Source organism: Rattus norvegicus, chromosome 3 (assembly GCF_021556685.1).
Source record: "Rattus norvegicus strain SHRSP/BbbUtx chromosome 3, alternate assembly SHRSP_T2T, whole genome shotgun sequence".
In the NCBI taxonomy this organism is placed as follows: domain Eukaryota; kingdom Metazoa; phylum Chordata; class Mammalia; order Rodentia; family Muridae; genus Rattus; species Rattus norvegicus.
Genome location: NC_141536.1, coordinates 27,506,402 through 27,525,425, shown reverse-complemented (window position 1 = coordinate 27,525,425; position 19,024 = coordinate 27,506,402). Strand labels below are relative to the sequence as shown.

Below are 19,024 nucleotides of genomic sequence, written 5' to 3'. Positions count from 1 at the left end.
TATTGAGAGGGGCGCCCTGATCTGAATTGTAAAGGATGCTATCTCAGCAGGGTGAAGGAAAGGTAGTGACTTCAGCATGCTGAGCTGAGGATCAGTCATTAGCTCATTTCTCTGGAAAACAAATTGAGGGTCACTGACTGGGTTAAGGGGGTAGTTGAGAAGAAGAGAGAATAAAGAACTGTCTAGAGGCACGTGGAATTGTATATTTCTATTTAACTAGTTTGGAAATGTTTGAAAAGTGATACAGGAAATAGGTATAGGGGCAGAAGAAGGAGGAGAAATTTTGCTTTTATTTTTGACCTTAGTTTGGTGTTTGGGAAGGTACTTTGTCTGATAGCAAGATGCCTTTTGTTTCTGTTTCTTTGTCTGTTTTTTAAAGCTGACCTTGAACATAATATGTAACAGATTCCTGATCCTCCAGCATGCATCTCCTAAGTGCTAGGATTATAAGTGTGTGCTACCAAGATTAGTACCCACAGCAAAATCATAGTACATATTTCCTGAAGAGCTACAGTATCTTACATTTTGTCTAGGTTTTAAAGCCAATTAATTTCGTATACAAATAGAATACATCTATTTTCAGTAAGAGAGTTAAAAAAAATAGGAATGTTGATGTTAGTTATCACTTAAACATTCAAATTATCCACGAACCATTTCTCTAAGAAAACACAGATGTTTAACGTTACAGATCACATTTTTAAAAAATAAATTCTGGGTGGTATATTTGCTCTTTTCAGATTATCATCATATGGTTGGATGAAAGTGGTACCTGATTTTCCTTAAAGGTTGTGGAGTATACTATGAAAAACAAGAAACAAACTTTATTTTCTAAACAAACAAACAAAAGACGAAAGAAAACAAAACCACTGAAGATTCTATGCTTAAAATGAATACTTTTCTAGGCATATGGAGGAAGCCATTTGGACAGCTGACAAAATGACTTAAAAAGAAAGGTACATTCTTTAAGCCTTTTAAAGAATCATAGTACAAGTTTCTGTGGTCTAGAACCAAAGTGAGTGGGTGGACCACATGAATCTTGAGTGCTCTAGGAAGAGTATTATCATTTGCATCCAAAACAGCGTTTTTCGACACAGATGTAAGAAAGCTTCAAATACCATGCTGAGAAAGGCCACTTTAAATTTAGTTGACAATAATGAGTAACTATCCTAGGCTTAACTTCATAATAAACTGCTAACACGTGCCAATCCTCAGCATAGAGTAGGAAGGAGAAAACTTTTAGCTTGACTTTCTTTTGTTTATAATCACAACAGTGTACTAATGTTTAGGAAATATTGCCGGAGAGTAGAGTAAGAAGCCCTCTGGGTTTGGCCTATTAGTGAAAGAAAATCGCCACTTGACCTAATGAAATCAGAAATTGATTAACTGGAGTTCATCTCAGGAGAAATATGGTTACAGTGTTACTGCCAGGGTCAGGAGGAAGATGGGTGATCTAGCAATGGTGCACTTGTAGGGTTACATGGGCTTGAGAATAGCTCATGCTTCCAGATGCATGGCCCTGGGTGACCAGAGGGCAGAGGGTAAGATCAGCCCCTTAGATAGGAAAGAAGAGATTAATCAGAACTTGCTTTGCACGGCTCAAAACTAAGTCCTTGGATCTAATGATTCACAGGAAACTAAATGTTTTGAAGAAATTACAAGCTAGGGGTCCCATAAAAGTTGGGACTTTCTGCTGGCTACTATGAAGACTCACAGAAGAATAGCGAAGGTCACCTGGTTTAGTCAAGTATGTATCTAGTCTTTACGGGTTTCCTCTTCTGAATTTAAACAGCATGCTTAATCATATTTTAATGTCCATTTTTAAATCATCTAAATTATTTTCTGAAAAAAGAACTTTCTTAGACTGCGAAAAATGAACAATGAACAAATAGTCTTTAAATAGCTGAAATTATTGATTGTTTAGATTTTTGTTCAACAGGTTTCCTCAAGTGGTATTGAATAAAATGGCTGCTAGGTGTGACATACTTTCTTTCTGGGGGTGAGGGGGGCTAAGGTGAGTAACCAAGGCACTTAAATAGAGAGGCTTTGTCCTTTCAACCTTCCGATCAGTTAATAACCCATAGTAATCTATGCGAATAATGTTTTCTTTCTTCAGTAAAACATTTTTTGTTTTCTTAACTAGATTTGATTTATTTATCTTCTTAACTAGATCTCTGCAGGTTTAATATTGTTTTCTCTTTTCTGGCAGATGGCTTATTCACCTTATTATTTTCAATCATTGGCAGGGTTACACTGTTTCATATGAAATTCATAATTAGAAACCTTTTATGATATATATTTTATGAATCTCCAGGATAGGCTTGTTGGTGTGTGTTTCAGCAATTGTTAATTACATGCCTATCACAGAAATTAGTATGACTTTTTAGTTTTCCACGAATAAGAAATGTATTATATGTATATATACATACTTACCCATAAAGGCCATAAGGGTCACAAGGATAAAAAATGATGGTTTGGGACCATGAGTAAAAAAACAATGCATTATCAACATTGTATTTTAAAGGCCTTAATATAAATCATAAAGGAAATTAGGTATTTGTTTCAAAGTTTTCATGTTGCAGTTTAAAAGTGTGAATGAATATTCTTTCATTGAATTACAGAAATGCCTACTATCTAACTTTCTGTATATCAATGTTTAATAGAAAACATTAAAATACAAACAAAAAAAGGGTGAAAAAGATAGCATCATAATCGATTATATATACAGCACCTAGATCAAGTAAGTTAATTGCTGGGAAAATACCAGACTTACTCTACCAAGAATGTGGCGGTTTGATAAAAATGGCCTACTCTACACTCATATGTTTGAATGCTCGACCTTAGTGAATGGCACTATTAAGAGGTATGACCTTGTTGGAGTAGCTGTGATCTTATTAGAGGTGTATGTCATTGTGGAAGCAGGCTTTGAGATAATACATGCTCAAGCTCCATCCCGTGTGATTCATGGTCCTATTCAGCCGCCTTCAGATCAAGATGTAGAACTTTCAGCTCCTTCTCCAGTAACATGTTTGCCTGCACTGTGCCACTGTGACGTGATAAATAACTAAACCTCATGGTGATAACTAACTAAGCCACTGGAACTGTACGTGAGCCCCAGTTCACTGCTGGAAGAGTTGCGTTGGTCATGGTGTCTCTTCACTGCGAGGGAAACCCTAACAAGGACACACTGTATCCATTTCTTGCGTTGCTGGAGGCTCATTTTTTAATATGCTGTAAAACCTTTGTTTTCTCTGCTTCCCACTGGTCATTCTGGATTAGAGGGACTGCTTCAGTCTCCTGTCACTTTAGGGGTTGTTCAGGGTTTAAGCTATTTTTTTAGTTAGATCCATTATGAGATCCTCATTGCTTTGGTGGAATGGTAGGTATGAGGGAGTAGGAAACAAGCTGGACAGAAATATTACTGGGAAGTCCCAGTTCTCAGGGCCAGAGGTGTGGCAAAGTCAGAATAAACTGTTCCTTTAAAATAACACTGCAAATGGCCGTGGAAGGTCCAATGTGACTTCTGCCTCGTATATGATTTCTTTATGAAAATGTGTTACGATCTATGCAACCCATTTACTGTGAGGTCATATTTTTAGCTGTTGCTGTTGAGAACTATGTTACTTAGAATATTGCAAAATATCACTACTTTTCTCTCAAACTTACTTGAACTTGGCAGGATAATGATTTCTGCACAGCACACTAAAGGTTTTCAGATTTTGAGCTTTTAGCATTGTATTCAGATTGTATTCAAGACCTCTATTCCTATCTTCTTTATTCCTGAAATCTCATATGGTGCATGAATCACCAATAAGTATTTGAAACCACATTAAAATAATTTTTATATTTTGCCAAAACATATTTTTGTAACTTATTAGAATATCTAAGGGGAAACGCATTTTCTTTTAGTTCTCTTACCATGTGACTTTTAAAACGTTTGCTACTTTTTGAGTGTGTGTTGTAAGGTTGAAAGTGGTTTATATAAAATTTATCCTTCAGACTTGTCGATTTTATAGTTTGGCAAATTTATAGCCATGAGAGAGATTATAGCAGAAGGACCATATTTTCTATTGGTGGGTCTGTCTTTCTGTCTTTATTTGAAGGCAAAAACAAGTGAATTTGAGAATTTTATGTACATTTTAGTGTTATTTGTTAAGAACCAACATTCATATTCGATGGCTGTGAATGATGGGATAAACCAGAGCTCTGTTTGAAGTACTTGCTGGATGTTGAAGCTTTCCATCAACCAGGACTTCTTAATGACATGCTCTTCTGGGCATTAGGTAATCAAGGACATCTCCTGGCTCCCTTCTACTGGGTCCTGAAATTCTGCTCCCAAGAATGCCCTGGCTGCCATTTTCACCTGGTGAGGTGCCAGGGGAAGGACCAGCTGCTCACATTTAGACTTTTGCAGCTATGACTCCCGTATCCAATTCTGGCTGCTGTCCTGTATTTCCTGTACCCTTAGGGAGGAGGATGTAGAGTATGTGTGCCCTGCTCCAGCCTTCCATCAGACACTACCCTTGGCTCATACCCTTCTTGGTGCCATCTGCTTGGAGACATAGAGGATAATAAAAGAGCTCCTATTTATTGAGTGCCTGCTGTGAACTAAGTATTTACATCTCTAATTTCAAATTTTCACATGATCCTAGAAGGATGTTATCGGACCCATTTTTATAGATCTGGAAAGGAACACTTGGAAAAGTTAAAAAAGCTCTCCAAAGTAATCTGATGCCATGATTATATTTGGGCCTTTCCTCTCTCCCATCAGTGGGAGATACTTTCTCTTTCCTTGGAGAAATCTGTGAGCACTGTGTTTGATTGACTCTTCCTTTTCCATAGCAGCCCTCCCTAGAGACCTGATCTCCTACTCTCATCCCAGGCTGCTGTCCTGAATTTCTCACAGTGATTTGGCCCTTGCATTGAATTTTCTGGCTTCTTGTCTGTTAGACTCGACTGATATCTTAAAATATCCGATTAGTACTTGATAGCCTTGGCAGGTTGGAATCATATTTTTTAAAGGAAAGTGGATTTTAACATAACTTTTTGAGTTTACTCATTGGGAAAACATATTTTTTCCCATGTTAAACGGAAAAAAAAAAACTGGACAAAGACGTGACCACCTGTTAGCTGCTAATGATGTTCACATGCCTTTTTAAAAAAGTAATTCTGGCTTTATCTGCTTACAATCTTGGCGACAAAACTCGTGGGAACATCAAGGGCACAGGAAGCCAAAGGCAGCAAACAGACAATAGAGTTTGTGCTTGGACTACTAATAAGGAAGATGTTACTGTGAATCTGACTCCACATAATGACTTAATCCCCAGACAGTGACTTAAAACTTAATATATGATTGAAGAAACTTAATCTTTGGGCGTTCTAATCTAAGACCTAGTTCAGAAGGGTTTCATACATGGGAGCTCTAACTTGAAGAAAAAGTTTTAAAAAAACAAATATAGTTATGATAATAGCTATTTCACACCCATGGTCTAATTTAATATTGTGTGGACAGGTCACTTACGATGGCTTCCAAGTGAAATGAATACAAGCCTGTGATTAGAGGTAACGTGGCGTGAAGAGTGACTAACTCTGCCCTAACTGGAAAGAAGTCTCGCAACTATACAGAATCAAGAAGATACAGGAAAGGAATATTTTTTTGAAAATTAGGATTAGCATTAGTACTAAACAGCCCTTTTGCTTTGATAGCAAAATCTATCTGCAAATGTTAGGGTCTTGGTTTAAGCTCACTGTTGTGTAGAGATTTGATTTTTCACTTTTCAGCAAATGTCCAGTTTGAAACAGATTAACTTTTATTTGTTCATTGAACTGCTGAGTATAGTTACAAGAGCAGGTTGTAAAAGCAGATTGCTTGAGTTTGACATGTGTCTCTTAAATGTCTTACACACTTTAGATGCCTTGGCTTCCACATCTAAAATCTAGGGTTAAAAATGGTAGCAATCTCTTTGGACTGATGAAACTACCCAGTCAGTATAAGTACTTGGGACAGCACCTAGGGAACAGTACTAGGGAAAGTGTTATCTTTATGTAAGAATGACTTTGCTCTCTTAGTAAGTAATACTCTTTTCCAGGGGGGGAAAATTAACTAGAGAGAAAGAATGAGTCTTTCTTTCGTAGATTTTTTTTCTAAGAAACATTCTAACATGTAATGAAACAATAATTTCACATAATTACTGTTCAGTGCAGGATTGTCAGCCTCAGTTTCTCAAATGTGCTTCTCCAAAATTTTTCCCCACTGCTTCCGGGTTTAAAAGCATGTCAAGTTCTCTTCCACAGCTGCAATTAAATCTCAGATTTCAGATCCTCTAATCACTGCATCACAAACTCTTGTGCGTTTACCCCAAAATATTTACATAATTAACATTAAGCACATACTCACAACTGAATCCTAACCCTGTAACACTATGTTAGATATGTTACCTTATACCTTATCCCAGGTGCGAAGAAAGGCAGAAACTCAAGCAATAAATGAAAATATTATTGAAATTAAGTTAACTCCAAATAAAATCCTTTAAAAAGGCACAGATGAGTCTTCACCAACACCCCATGTATTTTTGTGGCCATAGGTAATTACAACCTTCTTAAAGAGCTGCATAACGCAGATGACTGGCTGAATCAGCCTCTGGTAGTTGGAGAAAACTATGGTATAGGCCTCTTAGCAATTCCCTCTTTTCAAAAGAATCTCAGTTCAATGTCTCCTGTAGCCTCTAGAACTTTGAGTCCTAACCATTCATCTTTGAAAGATATGTTGCAACGTATCCACATCCACATTCATATCTTTTCTAATGAGCTATATATTCCATAAATAAACATATTCATTTACCATACACGTTTATTTACACCACATGTACTGGTGTTTCTTTAACTTACTGATTTGCTCTTAAGTTTCAAAAGCTAGGATATAACTATATTCAAGTTTAGAAAAAAAGTGGTTAAAAGTAGCTAGGTGGAAGGTTCAAGGAAGATGCTATAATTTTTAAGACAGAATTGGCTGATTTGAAATGGATCTACATGTCCATTTAGAAGTCTAGTAGTCAGTTTTCCTGTTTGGATTACATAGGATATGTTTTAATCATCCCCTTTTATTGAGAAAGAAAAGGCTGGCTAAACACAATAGGGTTTGAAGACCATAATGTAAGTGTTGCAAGTTATTCTTTCTCCTAATCAATACTTTTGGAACTAGAACTCACTGCAACTTTGATTACCACCCTTCTCACACTTCCTGACAACTCCACAATGTATATTTCTAAATTTCCCTGGTGTTCTGGGAGTGTGGACCGGTGTAAAGGCTGTTGGCTTAGTTGGGCCAACTTGGTGGTCGCTCTTGTCTTTTAATGTATGAAAATCAAACGGTCAGCATACCAGATGCTTGATATTTCCCACTCTCAAAATCAATCACCAATCTGAACTCTGTGGCTATTACTCAGAGATTCAGAGGTTTGCTGTAAGAAGAGACCATGACCTTGGAACAATTATTTTTCTCAGAAGACATTACCAACAATGATGTGAGCAGAATGCCCAGACTGCCCTCCAGCGCATGAATCCCTAGGTAGGAAATGGCTACGAACCTTCTAAAGTAGCCTGGCTTTGGCTTAAATCTCATTTTAATACATTTATATTTCATAAACCCTGCTTTTAGACGGAGGTAAAATGAGCAAGTCAAAGAGAACACTCACTGAAGGACTTCCTGTTTTCTGGTTTCTGTTCTTTTCTATCGATGTGGCAATGACTCGGCTGTTCAGAGCTTGAAGATCTCTGGAAACTGAACAACTCCAGGGATCCGAAACTTGGATTCTTTGGCTAGAAATAATAGAGAATACCTTGAATACTTTTACTGAGAAGAAAAGATGTGCCAGTTTTGTGTCTTATCTTGATGCTAAATATAACTGGACTTTTGAGTAAGTTAATTCTGTGTGTGTGTGTGTGGTGTGTGTGTGTGTGTGTGTGTGTGTGTGTGTGTGTGTGTGTGTGTGTGCGTGAAATGGCCTCTATGCTAAGTACAATGTTTATACTGATTCATGCATCCAAATAGTGCTTACTAAATGCTATGAATTATTCAAAGAACTGCACAAATATCAATTCAGTTAATCCTCTCAGGAATTCTGCAGGGCCCACCTATAGGCAACATTACTAGTACTGAGAAAACAGACAAGGAAAAGAAATAGAAGAAGAAAAAACATTTTTCTAAATACATTATCCTGTTTTGAGCCCATTAAAAGCTCTCAAGAATATTTTCCCATTATATATGTATATAAATGAATAAAATCAAGTCGATAAAAACAGTTTTAAATGATTTGAGCCTTTAAAAATATACTCTGAATGTATATTTTCCTAAAATTCTAGGTATCTAATTTTCAGGAGAAGAACATTCTAGCTTAGCTGGAAAATAATAAAATTAAGTGTAAATGATTTTTACTTGCAGTATTATAATGGTAATTATGGCTGTAAATACAAAGATGTTTAATTTCCAGAATAATATATATTAGAGACTACAACAAACAGAAAATGTGGTTTTCAAGCACCTGAGTGCTTTCTACAACCTCCAGAAAGAGGTGCCATGCTATTCCAGAGCAAGAGCTCTGCTCTTCTGAAAGAGAGAGATGAAATGGTGTCTACCTCACAGATCTTGTCAGCAAGAAAAGTTTGTTGTGTTTTCTATTAAGCTTAAAATAGCTAGTGTCTCTCAGCCCTAGGATCCATTTACATGTGTGAGTGTTATATGCCTGAGTGGTAAGATAGAATGACTACATTTTAATTAATAAACATAACAGCCCAAACAAATACGTACCAATCTGTCAATTGCATTTTTGATAGCATGGAACCAATCCAATATGAGGAAGTCAATATCTGACTGGAGAAGGAACTCATTTCCTGATGCTGTTGTGATCTGGGAGGAAAAATTGACAGGTCAGAATACCATGTTAGATGTATTTCTTACATTAATATTATCACTTTGAAGAGCAAGTGTATCACATGGACATATTTCGTTGCGTTCCAGTAACTGTCTTTCTGGGAACTAAGGGGACTGCTGTCATTTTGAACTCCCCTCTATAAACTGTGTTTCCTTCATGCCATAATACAAGCATGATTCCTTAATAATAGAAAGATTTACTTGGAGTAGGGCTAGAGCTCAGCTACACTAACTTCAGGAGAGTTGAAGGCAGGAAGTCGAGGGATGCAGGCAAGGCACACACGTAAGTTAAAGGCCAACAGAAAATGCACTCGGGTGTGTTCGAATTCATCCCATGCATGCTTTCTGCTCGTTCCTGTTCGTCTTTTGCAAATCTAATAGTATCCCTGTATTCAATTTCCTTTTATGGCTCCAAAACAGATTTTTACCGAAGAGACTAATGCATACTTTTGCCGAAGATCATTCGGATGAGTAACATTTGGTTGTCCCAGCTTTCCTAGAGTAAAGCTCTATAGGAAAGTCATAAAGGACCGATTTTCTCACAAAGGGAGTGTATTAGAATAAAGGTCGTTTGCATATTTGAACCTTTGCTAGAAAGTACCAAATCAACGTCAGCTTCCAGCCTCCCAGTGCTGTTAAGTGGTTGGCAATGCTTAACATGGCTAACAATTCTTACCACAGTGGATCTTTCCTTTCAGAAATGAGAGAGGATGTGACCATATAGAAACACAGCAAACAAGGCTGTGAATTCCACACATAAAGAGCTCCTTGGGGGAAAATTTAGTTAGGTGGGTGTGGACATCCTTTTTCTATGAGGCCATTAATTTGAACTATGAAGATTTTCCCTTTGTATCATTGACATTCTTTTTTTTTTTTTTTAAACAGAGGACAGATATTTCTCAGCAACTGTCACACAACAAGCCAGACTACAAAACTTTATAGAACTGGCATTTCAAGGAGCCGAATCAGGATCTGGTCCCTTAGGCTTGTGCACTCCAATAGGTGAATGGTGAAGTGTGGGACAGGTTCTGAAACATCACAAACACTCTTTAGACTGGCTTCATCATCCTGTCAGTAATGGATAGTGCTAACCCCAAATGTCTTTCTGCAGGTTTGGTAGGTCTTATGGCAATGTTGAACAACAGTATCTTGTAATTTTTTGAAGGTATAAATAGGTTATGATTCAATTAATGTAGACAAGTATATTAAGTTGTTTGAATATTTAATACAGTATATGTTCATGTGTTGTCTATTTGGTCTAAAGATTTCGACACTCTTGGATCAGTTACAATGACAGATAATGAGCAAAACAATGAATATTAATACTTATCACTATAATTTCTTACCTCAATATCGCAATCCAAAATATGTATAAGATGGATATGTTTTACGATGTTATGAATGTTTAACCCACTGAATAGCCTGCATTCCCTAGATTTACTATCAATACTATATGAACTCACGTAGACCGACATTTTGTGCCAGAAATTTCTGATGTTGATTTGGGGATTTTTAAAGAAGTCTTTGTCTGCATACATATAGTCACACGCATGGACCTCCTATTTACTTTCAGAAGCCTTTAGAGAGACGCAGGACCGCGAGAGCACATTCTTGGGGGACACTACTGTCTGGTTCCTTCTTCAGAAAAGAGAGACGTGGCCACACTTTAAGGAGGGAAAGCTAGAGAGCGATAGAATTAATTACCCTCCCTGAAATCTGACAGATTACTAGAGTTACTCTTTTTCTTTCCCTGTTTAAGCCCAAATGGAATCTAAAGTTTGAGATTGCTAAGAGGAGCCATTTGTCTGTGGGGGGAAAAAAAGGCCAGGATAATCTTTCTCTAATTACCTAAATGCCATTGCAGTGTTCCTTACTTATATAAAATCTCAAATATTTACTTTCTGAAGAACTGCCTGAGAAATTAAAACCTACAAACATCAGGTCACTTGTAAGGAACACAAAAAATCCAGTAGTGGGCTCAGGTCTTACCTCAATCCAAAAATTTAAATGTTTTGATTACGAATATTTTATACATGTCCCAATTTGTTATTATACATAAAGAGAAACGACTTTCTGAAGCGCAAAATACAGCATAATAAAGTACTTTTTTAGCAGTATAAATAAAACACTATTAAAATTATAATGGGAACGCCACTTGAAAGGAAGAGAAAAATATAATTAGATTTACTCTATTCTGAAGGTTTACAAAAGAGCCGGCACAGTTGAGATTTTTTTGCCCTAGCAAACTCCAAGTGGGGTAAATAGTTTTCACCACTGCCTTGACTGTTTTGATGCTAGGTGTACAGTTCAGAACGGGCCTTTTTCTGCTCACACAGTCAAGCATAAGCTGTATTCTAAAAGTTTCTTTGTCCAAATACGTTACTGCATTAATCATACATAAACAGTGCTTTATAAATTCACTCTGGGAAGCTCCAATAAGGAGCCGTGTGAATGCCGCTCATCTGAGTCGCCCTAGCAGAGGCATCCTGCTCATACCTTCCTCGCTGCTTTCCCAGTAATCTTTGGAGTTCCTAGGCGGCCGTGTGCAGAAGACTGCTGCTGCTCTCTACAGTTTGAATGCCTCCACTTCTTAATTACAGCCAGCAGTCGACTTTGTTCTGCTATATTCTAGACTCGCGCAAAAAAGTACTTTTCGAATCCCTGCCTGGTAAAATGCGTTTAATTCAGCCTTTCAAGCAATTTTTTCTTTTTTTTTTTCTTTTTTGTATTTGTGCCTCTTCAGAATTTCTGGTAAGTGGATTGTGAGTCATGTTTGCGAACCGAGCAACTGAATTCTCTATACGGGCCGTGATGGCAGCGGCGGAGGGAGGACATCGGTAAACATGTTAACTTTTACGAACTCCTTTGATTGAATAACACATAAGTCTACACTGATGCGTGATAAGGAGCAGACAGGGTCTTCTGGTAACCCTGCAGTGTGCTCCTTCTTCGTGTGCTTTTTGGTAGATGCAAGTTTAAAGCAATGAAGCCAAAACTCATAGAAACAAAACAAACAAACAAACAAACAAAAAACTCCAGGTTTTTGTAAAAGCTGCTGGCCTCCATTCTGCTTAGAATCCCACCTTCATCTTACATCTAATGAAATCCTGCATCTCTACCAGGCAATATATGTGTGTGTGTGTGTGTGTGTGTGTGTGTGTGTGTGTGTGTGTGTGTGTGTGAGCTCGCGCGGGCTTGCCGTGAGGTAATAGCAACTCAGTAAAACAGCATTCGAGCATTCGCAAAGTTCACTAGCACTGTTGATAACCAGCTTGTTCAAACACTTTTCTGGAGAAACTTAATTCATCATTTGTTCATTAAAACAATAAATGATGAGGGAGAACAGCAATGGCGTCTGAAATGCTACCGCTGCCCCTTGAAAGCCTCAGACAGTTTGAGCTTTACTAGAAGGCTAGGTTCATCTCAATTCCGTTTTGCAATGGGTTGATGTCAAAAAATTATATAAGCAGTCCACTGACCAGTACGCAGAGCAGGCACATTCCTGGGGCTTTTCTGAAATCCATTGGACAATGGTTTCCCATGGGCTTGGCACATTGGTCTGTGTCTTTGTGGTCCTCCAAAGACAGAGGCTATTTTTGTAAACTTCATACTCCACAGATAGGAAAGGTAGTGGAACATTATTTTTAAAAAGAGAATTGAATGTTGTTAACTGAAAATACCCTCAAAAGTAATGTTTTACTTTTTAAGGGGTTGTATTTGTACCTTCAGCTGATGTCCACTCTGATGTTTTCCAGTATTACTTTCAGCAATAAGGCAGAATTAGGCTTTAATTTGGATGAAAAATTATTACATATAATGACATCTATAGCAGTAAAATTTTTCTACGGCTTTATTTATTAGCATAGAAATGAACTCTTTTTAAATCATCATTCTTTCTGATTATCAGATATACATTTATTGTACAGAATGGGAAAAAATAATGAAGAATAAGATTGAAATTGCTCAGGGCTACAGAGATTCAACACTGGACACATTTGAGTTTAGCCATCACCCATATTTTGTTAATAGCAGCCAAATAAATATAATTATCAAGGGGTGCATTGATGTACCAGAAAACTATAATTAATAATTTATTAATTATAACTATTACTGACTTTTCCCAGTGGAACATAATGTGCATGGGGCAGTTAGAGAAGATCCAGGAGTGTTGCTTTGTTCCCCTTTCTCTGAAGTATCACCTTTTCCATGGCAGAAAAAAATGCTATCGTTAATTCCATGTTTATGGTATGTTTATCATTGATTATACATCCAATTATGAACAAGGACTGAAGAACTATCAATTAAGTACAGCATGTGAAGTTAGCGATATATGACCCTCACCCTTAACTGGAAATCTGCTTGGCTACATGAATCTAATATCTAATATATATGTATAATATCTATATATATAACATCATATATAAATATATATGGATATATATCTACCCATAGAAAGTGATTTATTTTAGGTCCCAATGTGAGTACCACAGACCATGCTCACAACAAGGCAGGAGTGACTCCTGAGGCTACACTTACATTTTGGAATTCTGTACAACTGTTGGCCTTGATAGGTTATTTTAAAAGGTTGGTTGTGTCTGAACTTCAGGGTATTAAGAGTATCGGACACTACACTTGTCATGCAAAGTGAAGCCAGTTTTAATGATCTCAAAGAACATCAATGCACCCCTTGATAATTATATTGTAGCTTCTCTACACCGCAAAGTAATTTTGCAAATGGGGAAAATGTTGCTGCTATTTCATCAAATTGGCATCACTTCAAGTGATAGAATTAAGAGATTTAAAAGACCTTGATTTCTGGTGCAATAGTTGAAAGCGCACAGTTACATCCAATGGAGAACTACATGTGTCTACAGAAAAGGCCCATGATGACTCCTCTTCAGTTACAAAAGTTAGAAGAATGATCCTAGACAAATATGTTCCGTGTCTCACTGCTACGTTGAAGAATGAGTGTTAAAAACATTAACAACATCCATATCCTGATATTTATCTCTTATTGCTCTTCTTTCTGTAAATAACTACTCCTTTGCTATCAAAAAAATACGTTTAAGGCCAATTTGAGGCATTCAGACATTTCAAACCATAGAAACAACTAAAAACCCCCTGCAACTGAATGCACGGCCTTCACATTTTGCTTAGAATTAGCATTTGACAAAGAACCTAAGAAGATATCCCATCTTAAGTATGCTGAAATTATGCATAGGAAATGTATAATAAAATATGCCAAATGACCAAGGAGCCTCAAGGCATATTAAATGATATGGCTACAGCATTTCTAGAAACAACTAAGAGGAAGGAAATGCGATTACTATGACATTTGGAGACACTTTGGACTTCATGGTATCGTTCCACTTGAATCAAATTAAGTAGAAATAAAATGTTATGTCAAAATAGACTACATTTGTTTGAAGTGACCATGAATTATTTTGTGATATTAATTTTGGCCATATCTTTATTTAATCCACAGCGAATAAAATATAGATGTATGTTTTGGCTATGTCATAATGGGATAGCAAGACCTAAAATTGATGCAATAGACGCTTATAAAGGATAACAATTCAGATTAACATTGTTTTCGTCTTGCGTCATACCCACTGCTATTGGTGATCAAATGCAGGTTGCTGTGGTTATATTAAGAGTTCGGTTTCTGGGTCTCTAAGGCATTTATGACCACTGAGGACATGTTCTCATCAAGTTCTTATCAGTCTCAAATTCTGTCTTCTGGAGTAACTCTTTTAACATTTTTTTTTGAAAACTTTTAAGCGAACATTAACATCAGCCAGACGTGAATGATCTCTAATGTGCCTTTCCAGAATGTTCCTCGTTAAAGTATTTTGTGAGAAAGTATCCATCTTGTGCTCCCAGTGTTGCTAGATGTTAAATAAATATATGCTGATTACATACAAAAAAGTTGCTTTGGTAACTCTCTTATTAAAATGCATTTGTAACCCCCATCTGTCATGAAAGGTTAAAAACTTTGTTTGCTTTGGAGAGCAGTCTTATTCAGGGTTACCCTAGCAAACAATGACAGCAGTCTTCAGAAGTTGTGTGAGGAACAAGCCACTAGGGACTCACTTTTGTTTTAATTGGCACACACAAACACTTTTCTGGTCTGTCAAGAAGATCAAGCTCATATGCATGGAGGGTGTTATATTCTCGCTTTGGGGAGCCGTAAAGCTCCCTTTATTTAAGTAATTTAAATGATAGACTGCAAAAACTTTGCAAGTCAGAAAAATGTTTTATACTTTCTTAGGGAATATTTGTTTTAAGGGACGGAAAATGTTCTACATATCTAAAAGATGTTGAACTCCATGTTATAATTGCCCTGTTCCTTCTGACGCCATGAACCGTTCCCTACATTTGCACCCTCTAACTAAGTCTGACCACCAATGAATCTTGCATCTCCACAGCTCCCCCTCTGTCAACAAATGTGCATTCATTATTTTCCAGATGTTTATTGAATATGATTTCAATGCATTGGGGCGATTGATTTGCATACACATTTATTGGAAACCTCAGTGGTGTCATCATAGCGACATAACCTGCCCATGTAAGCAATTTCTTATTTAATGAAAAGTAAACAAATGTTGATCTACATACTCGACAGATCTCAGGAGCATTCTGAAATACAAGGTTTAAGGGCAGCCTTTCAAGAAACAATGCTTTTTAATTGAAATTGAGCTGTACTTTTGACACTTAAATAATTTGGTCCATGAATTCTTACATCTGAGGTTTGTTCTGCATAATGAAGTTGGCCCTATAGTGCACACTCATACCCATGTCCCTTGCCAACTGTTTACTAGCAATATATTTAAACTCCATAGACACACACACACACACACACACACACACACACACACACACACACACGGAAACCAAAATCACCTTCACTGTTTATCTGTGTTGGAGTGTTCTAAGTATTGAGAAACAGTCCCTGCAGTAGTCCTAAAAGAATACCGCCCATCTGACTGGAAGCCAGTTCAAGAGTTCCCACAGTTGTGTAGTCCGCTGAGCTGCAATCACCTATGATGTTTGTATGAACAAATAACTGCACAAATGATGGAACCAAGATGATGACGCGTCATGTTGTCTGCATAGTTCATTGCGTCTTGATGTTTGGGAAGAGTACACAGCTCAACACAAATGAACCATTCCAGGACCTGTGTCCCCCGGTCCCACTAGCCTGCCCCTCCTGCCATGAGTCTTCTGACACCTGTGCTACATTCACATTTTTCCATTAACCCATCCGGTCAGCTGACCTTTGGGCACCTGTTGTCTCCCATCATTGTCAAGGGGAAACAACTCATTACTTGTCTTTATTCAATTAAGTCTCAATTTAAAGATTAACTTTAAATTAAAAAAAATCCAGCAAAGTGGAAACTTCCTGAAATGTATGAGGGTGGCCCTAGTGACAACTCCTAGTACTGGAGGACATGGAGTCTGAAGTGGCTGTTTTTTTGTAGCCATGCTTCCAGTGGTGGGGCTGGGTTACATTTGATTGAGAGGTTGGCAGAGGGAGAGCTCTAAATGACCCAGGCTGATGCTAGGATAAAAGATCACTCTCTAAAAACTGACAGAGGGGCCCCATTGCTAATGAAAACATCCATAGAGCTAATTGAACTTACAGAAGTTGAATTGGTAACTTAATGGAGCCTTTCACCACCATGTCCTTGTTCTTTAGTGTGAGTAGGTCCTCTGCAGGCTATGGAAAAAGAAACTTGGACACCAGCACAGCCACCAAGCCCTGCAAGACATGCTGGGACAATGGTGATGCAGTACTTGTGGGAGTGGCCAAGCAAAGTTTGGTTTAGTTGAGTCCCACTCTAAAAGAGGAAGCTCATGTTATATACTGACTGGAGAGCCAGGAGTCAGACACTAGATAGCCCAGAAATCCAGGGTGAGTAGTAACACACACAACTGGAGAAAAAAATAATGAAATGATTGCCAGTGATATTCTACTATACTCATAGATTGGTGCCTTGCCTGGTATTACCAGAGAGTCTTTCTCCAGCATCATATCAGAGCAAGTGCAGGGACCCAAACACCCAGACACCCAGACACCCAGACAGACATTATTCAAGTCTAAATTGGAGTTCTCAATTGGGTCCTTCACTTCAGATATCTGGAACCCAAGGAAAAAGGGTGAGGAAAGATTGTAGGGCATGGTAGACACCTGAAGAAAATGACCTACTGAATTAATAAGTCAGGGTTCACGTGGGCTCACAGACACTGGAGGAGCAAGCATGGGGCCTGCATATATGCACGTTGTCCTCTGCGTAAATGTAATGGCTGCTAGGTGGTTTTATTTTTTATTTTTGTATTATTTTTGTTTTAATTGTCTTTTGTTTTCTTTTTATCTCGTGTGTATGGGGTTGGGGGGGACTTCTAACAGTAAAAATCCCTGCTTTTGGGATTCTTTTCTTCCTACTGGGTTACCTTGTTAACCTCAATATGAGGACTTTTGCCTTATCTTATTGTATTCATTTTGTTCTATTTGGCTGTCATTTCTTGGAGGTCTGTGGCTTTCTGAAGAAGAAACAGAAAAGATGGATCAGGTGGGGGAAATTGGGGGAAGAAGAGAGGAGTGGAGATTGGGGAAGACTATGGTGAGGATGCATTTTTTTGAGACTAAAATATATTTTTAATAAAAATCAATCATTCAATCAAAATATCTTAAAAGAATAAAAGCTCCTTTCCCATGAGATATGTTAAATTTATACTTATCTTTGTATATGTTTTGAATCCATTCATAATCATCTAATGCTTATCTTATTAAAAACAGCATTTACACCCTTGTGAAATGTGTGCCTATGTGTGCCTATGTGGCTGTTAAAAGACTTTTCTCCCCAAGTGAGCTGAGTTATTCTACCTTTCACTTGCTCAACGACGTTAGTCATATCCATCCTAGTCCACACTGAGCAACCCCAGGAAAATGATCTGAGCAATTTGAAACTCTTATTTCATTGTGAGCTTGTCATTTAGAAGCTTGTTCTAGGTGTAACTGTACAATAAAAGTCCTTTTATTGGGGATGCCACAACCTGTGTGCTCTGGCTTCTTCTGTTCCACAATTTCCTGCTCCTCAGTTCCCCTTTGCACTTCTAGAACTCAGACATACAGAAATGATCTTGTTCCCTAGTCGTCCTATACTCATTTTTGTCTCTTTCCTTAGACAGGATTGTTCTTGCTGCCAGAACCCCTCTGACTTTCTCTAGTTTCTCATCCAAATGAATTTAGAACTTACTTTTTCAATAAGAGCTTTTCTAAAATAGACACCCCTACAAATCTCCACAAGATCTGTTTCCCATTTTTCACAGCCCTGCTTTTTTTAAAATCTATGTTGTAGTTCCCTGTGGATCTTTCCACTCTCCTCTTATGCTCTAATCATTCTGAGGTCATTGGAAAAGTCTTTATGTGTGGCTGAACAGTTCACACATATAGAAGCTATTTTCTTGTTTGGTATGGCATGATAAATTTAATTCATCTTCGATTACAAGAAAATCCTGAAAGGTGTGAAAAGGCTTCATAAATTCATATAGGTAAGGCAACTTTCATATCTATTGCTAGGTCTTTAATGGAGTAGAGGAGGAAACCATCCAGAACATTCTGAGTGGCAGTCAGAGGAATGTGTTTTCCCACCAACCAACATATTCAAGTCTTCTGAAAATAGGATTATAAGCTTGGAGGAGCAAGAACATCAAGAGTTATTTGAATTTCAATGATTGCCATCATATCCCAAAGCCACCCCTTTGTTGGGTAGGAATAATCTATGCTGTTTCACCCAACCATCCTACCCTGTGTATGGAAATTTCTACCTGAGAGTTGTAAAAGAAATTGAGCATGATTTCAAGATCTTGGTGTTAATTTTAAGTTAAAAGATCAGTTTCACAGAGGACCACAATGACGTAGAAATGTTCATTGCTGGTTCCTCATGCTGCAGCCATTGGTTCACTGAGGCACTGATACCAGTGTCGAACAAGCAAACTCTTCTGGGAGACGATATTACTTCTGCTGCTAATAGGTCTACGTAGATACCTTAGCTAGTTTTCAGATATGGTGACTTAAGCAAATGCAAGTATTGT

General features: G+C 37.6%; 1 protein-coding gene and 1 long non-coding RNA gene across 10 annotated transcripts in view; one reads left to right on the top strand and one right to left on the bottom strand.

Annotated features, from left to right (window-relative positions):
• Positions 1-19,024, bottom strand: part of Arhgap15 (Rho GTPase activating protein 15) — a 604,300-nt gene that overhangs the window by 293,153 nt on the left and 292,123 nt on the right. For all 9 annotated transcript variants that reach the window (XR_015682721.1, XR_015682718.1, NM_001429793.1 and 6 more), the window contains 2 exons: positions 8,804-8,902; positions 7,692-7,815 (listed from right to left, as the gene is read on the bottom strand). Coding sequence is in view for 7 of the 9 variants with exons in the window: in NM_001429793.1 (NP_001416722.1) it covers positions 7,692-7,815; positions 8,804-8,902 (223 nt within the window). In the remaining 2 variants the exon portion in view is untranslated. The remainder of the gene's footprint in view (positions 1-7,691; positions 7,816-8,803; positions 8,903-19,024) is intronic.
• LOC147995447 (uncharacterized) overlaps positions 1-19,024 on the top strand; it is a 153,406-nt gene that overhangs the window by 75,129 nt on the left and 59,253 nt on the right. The window lies entirely within an intron of this gene.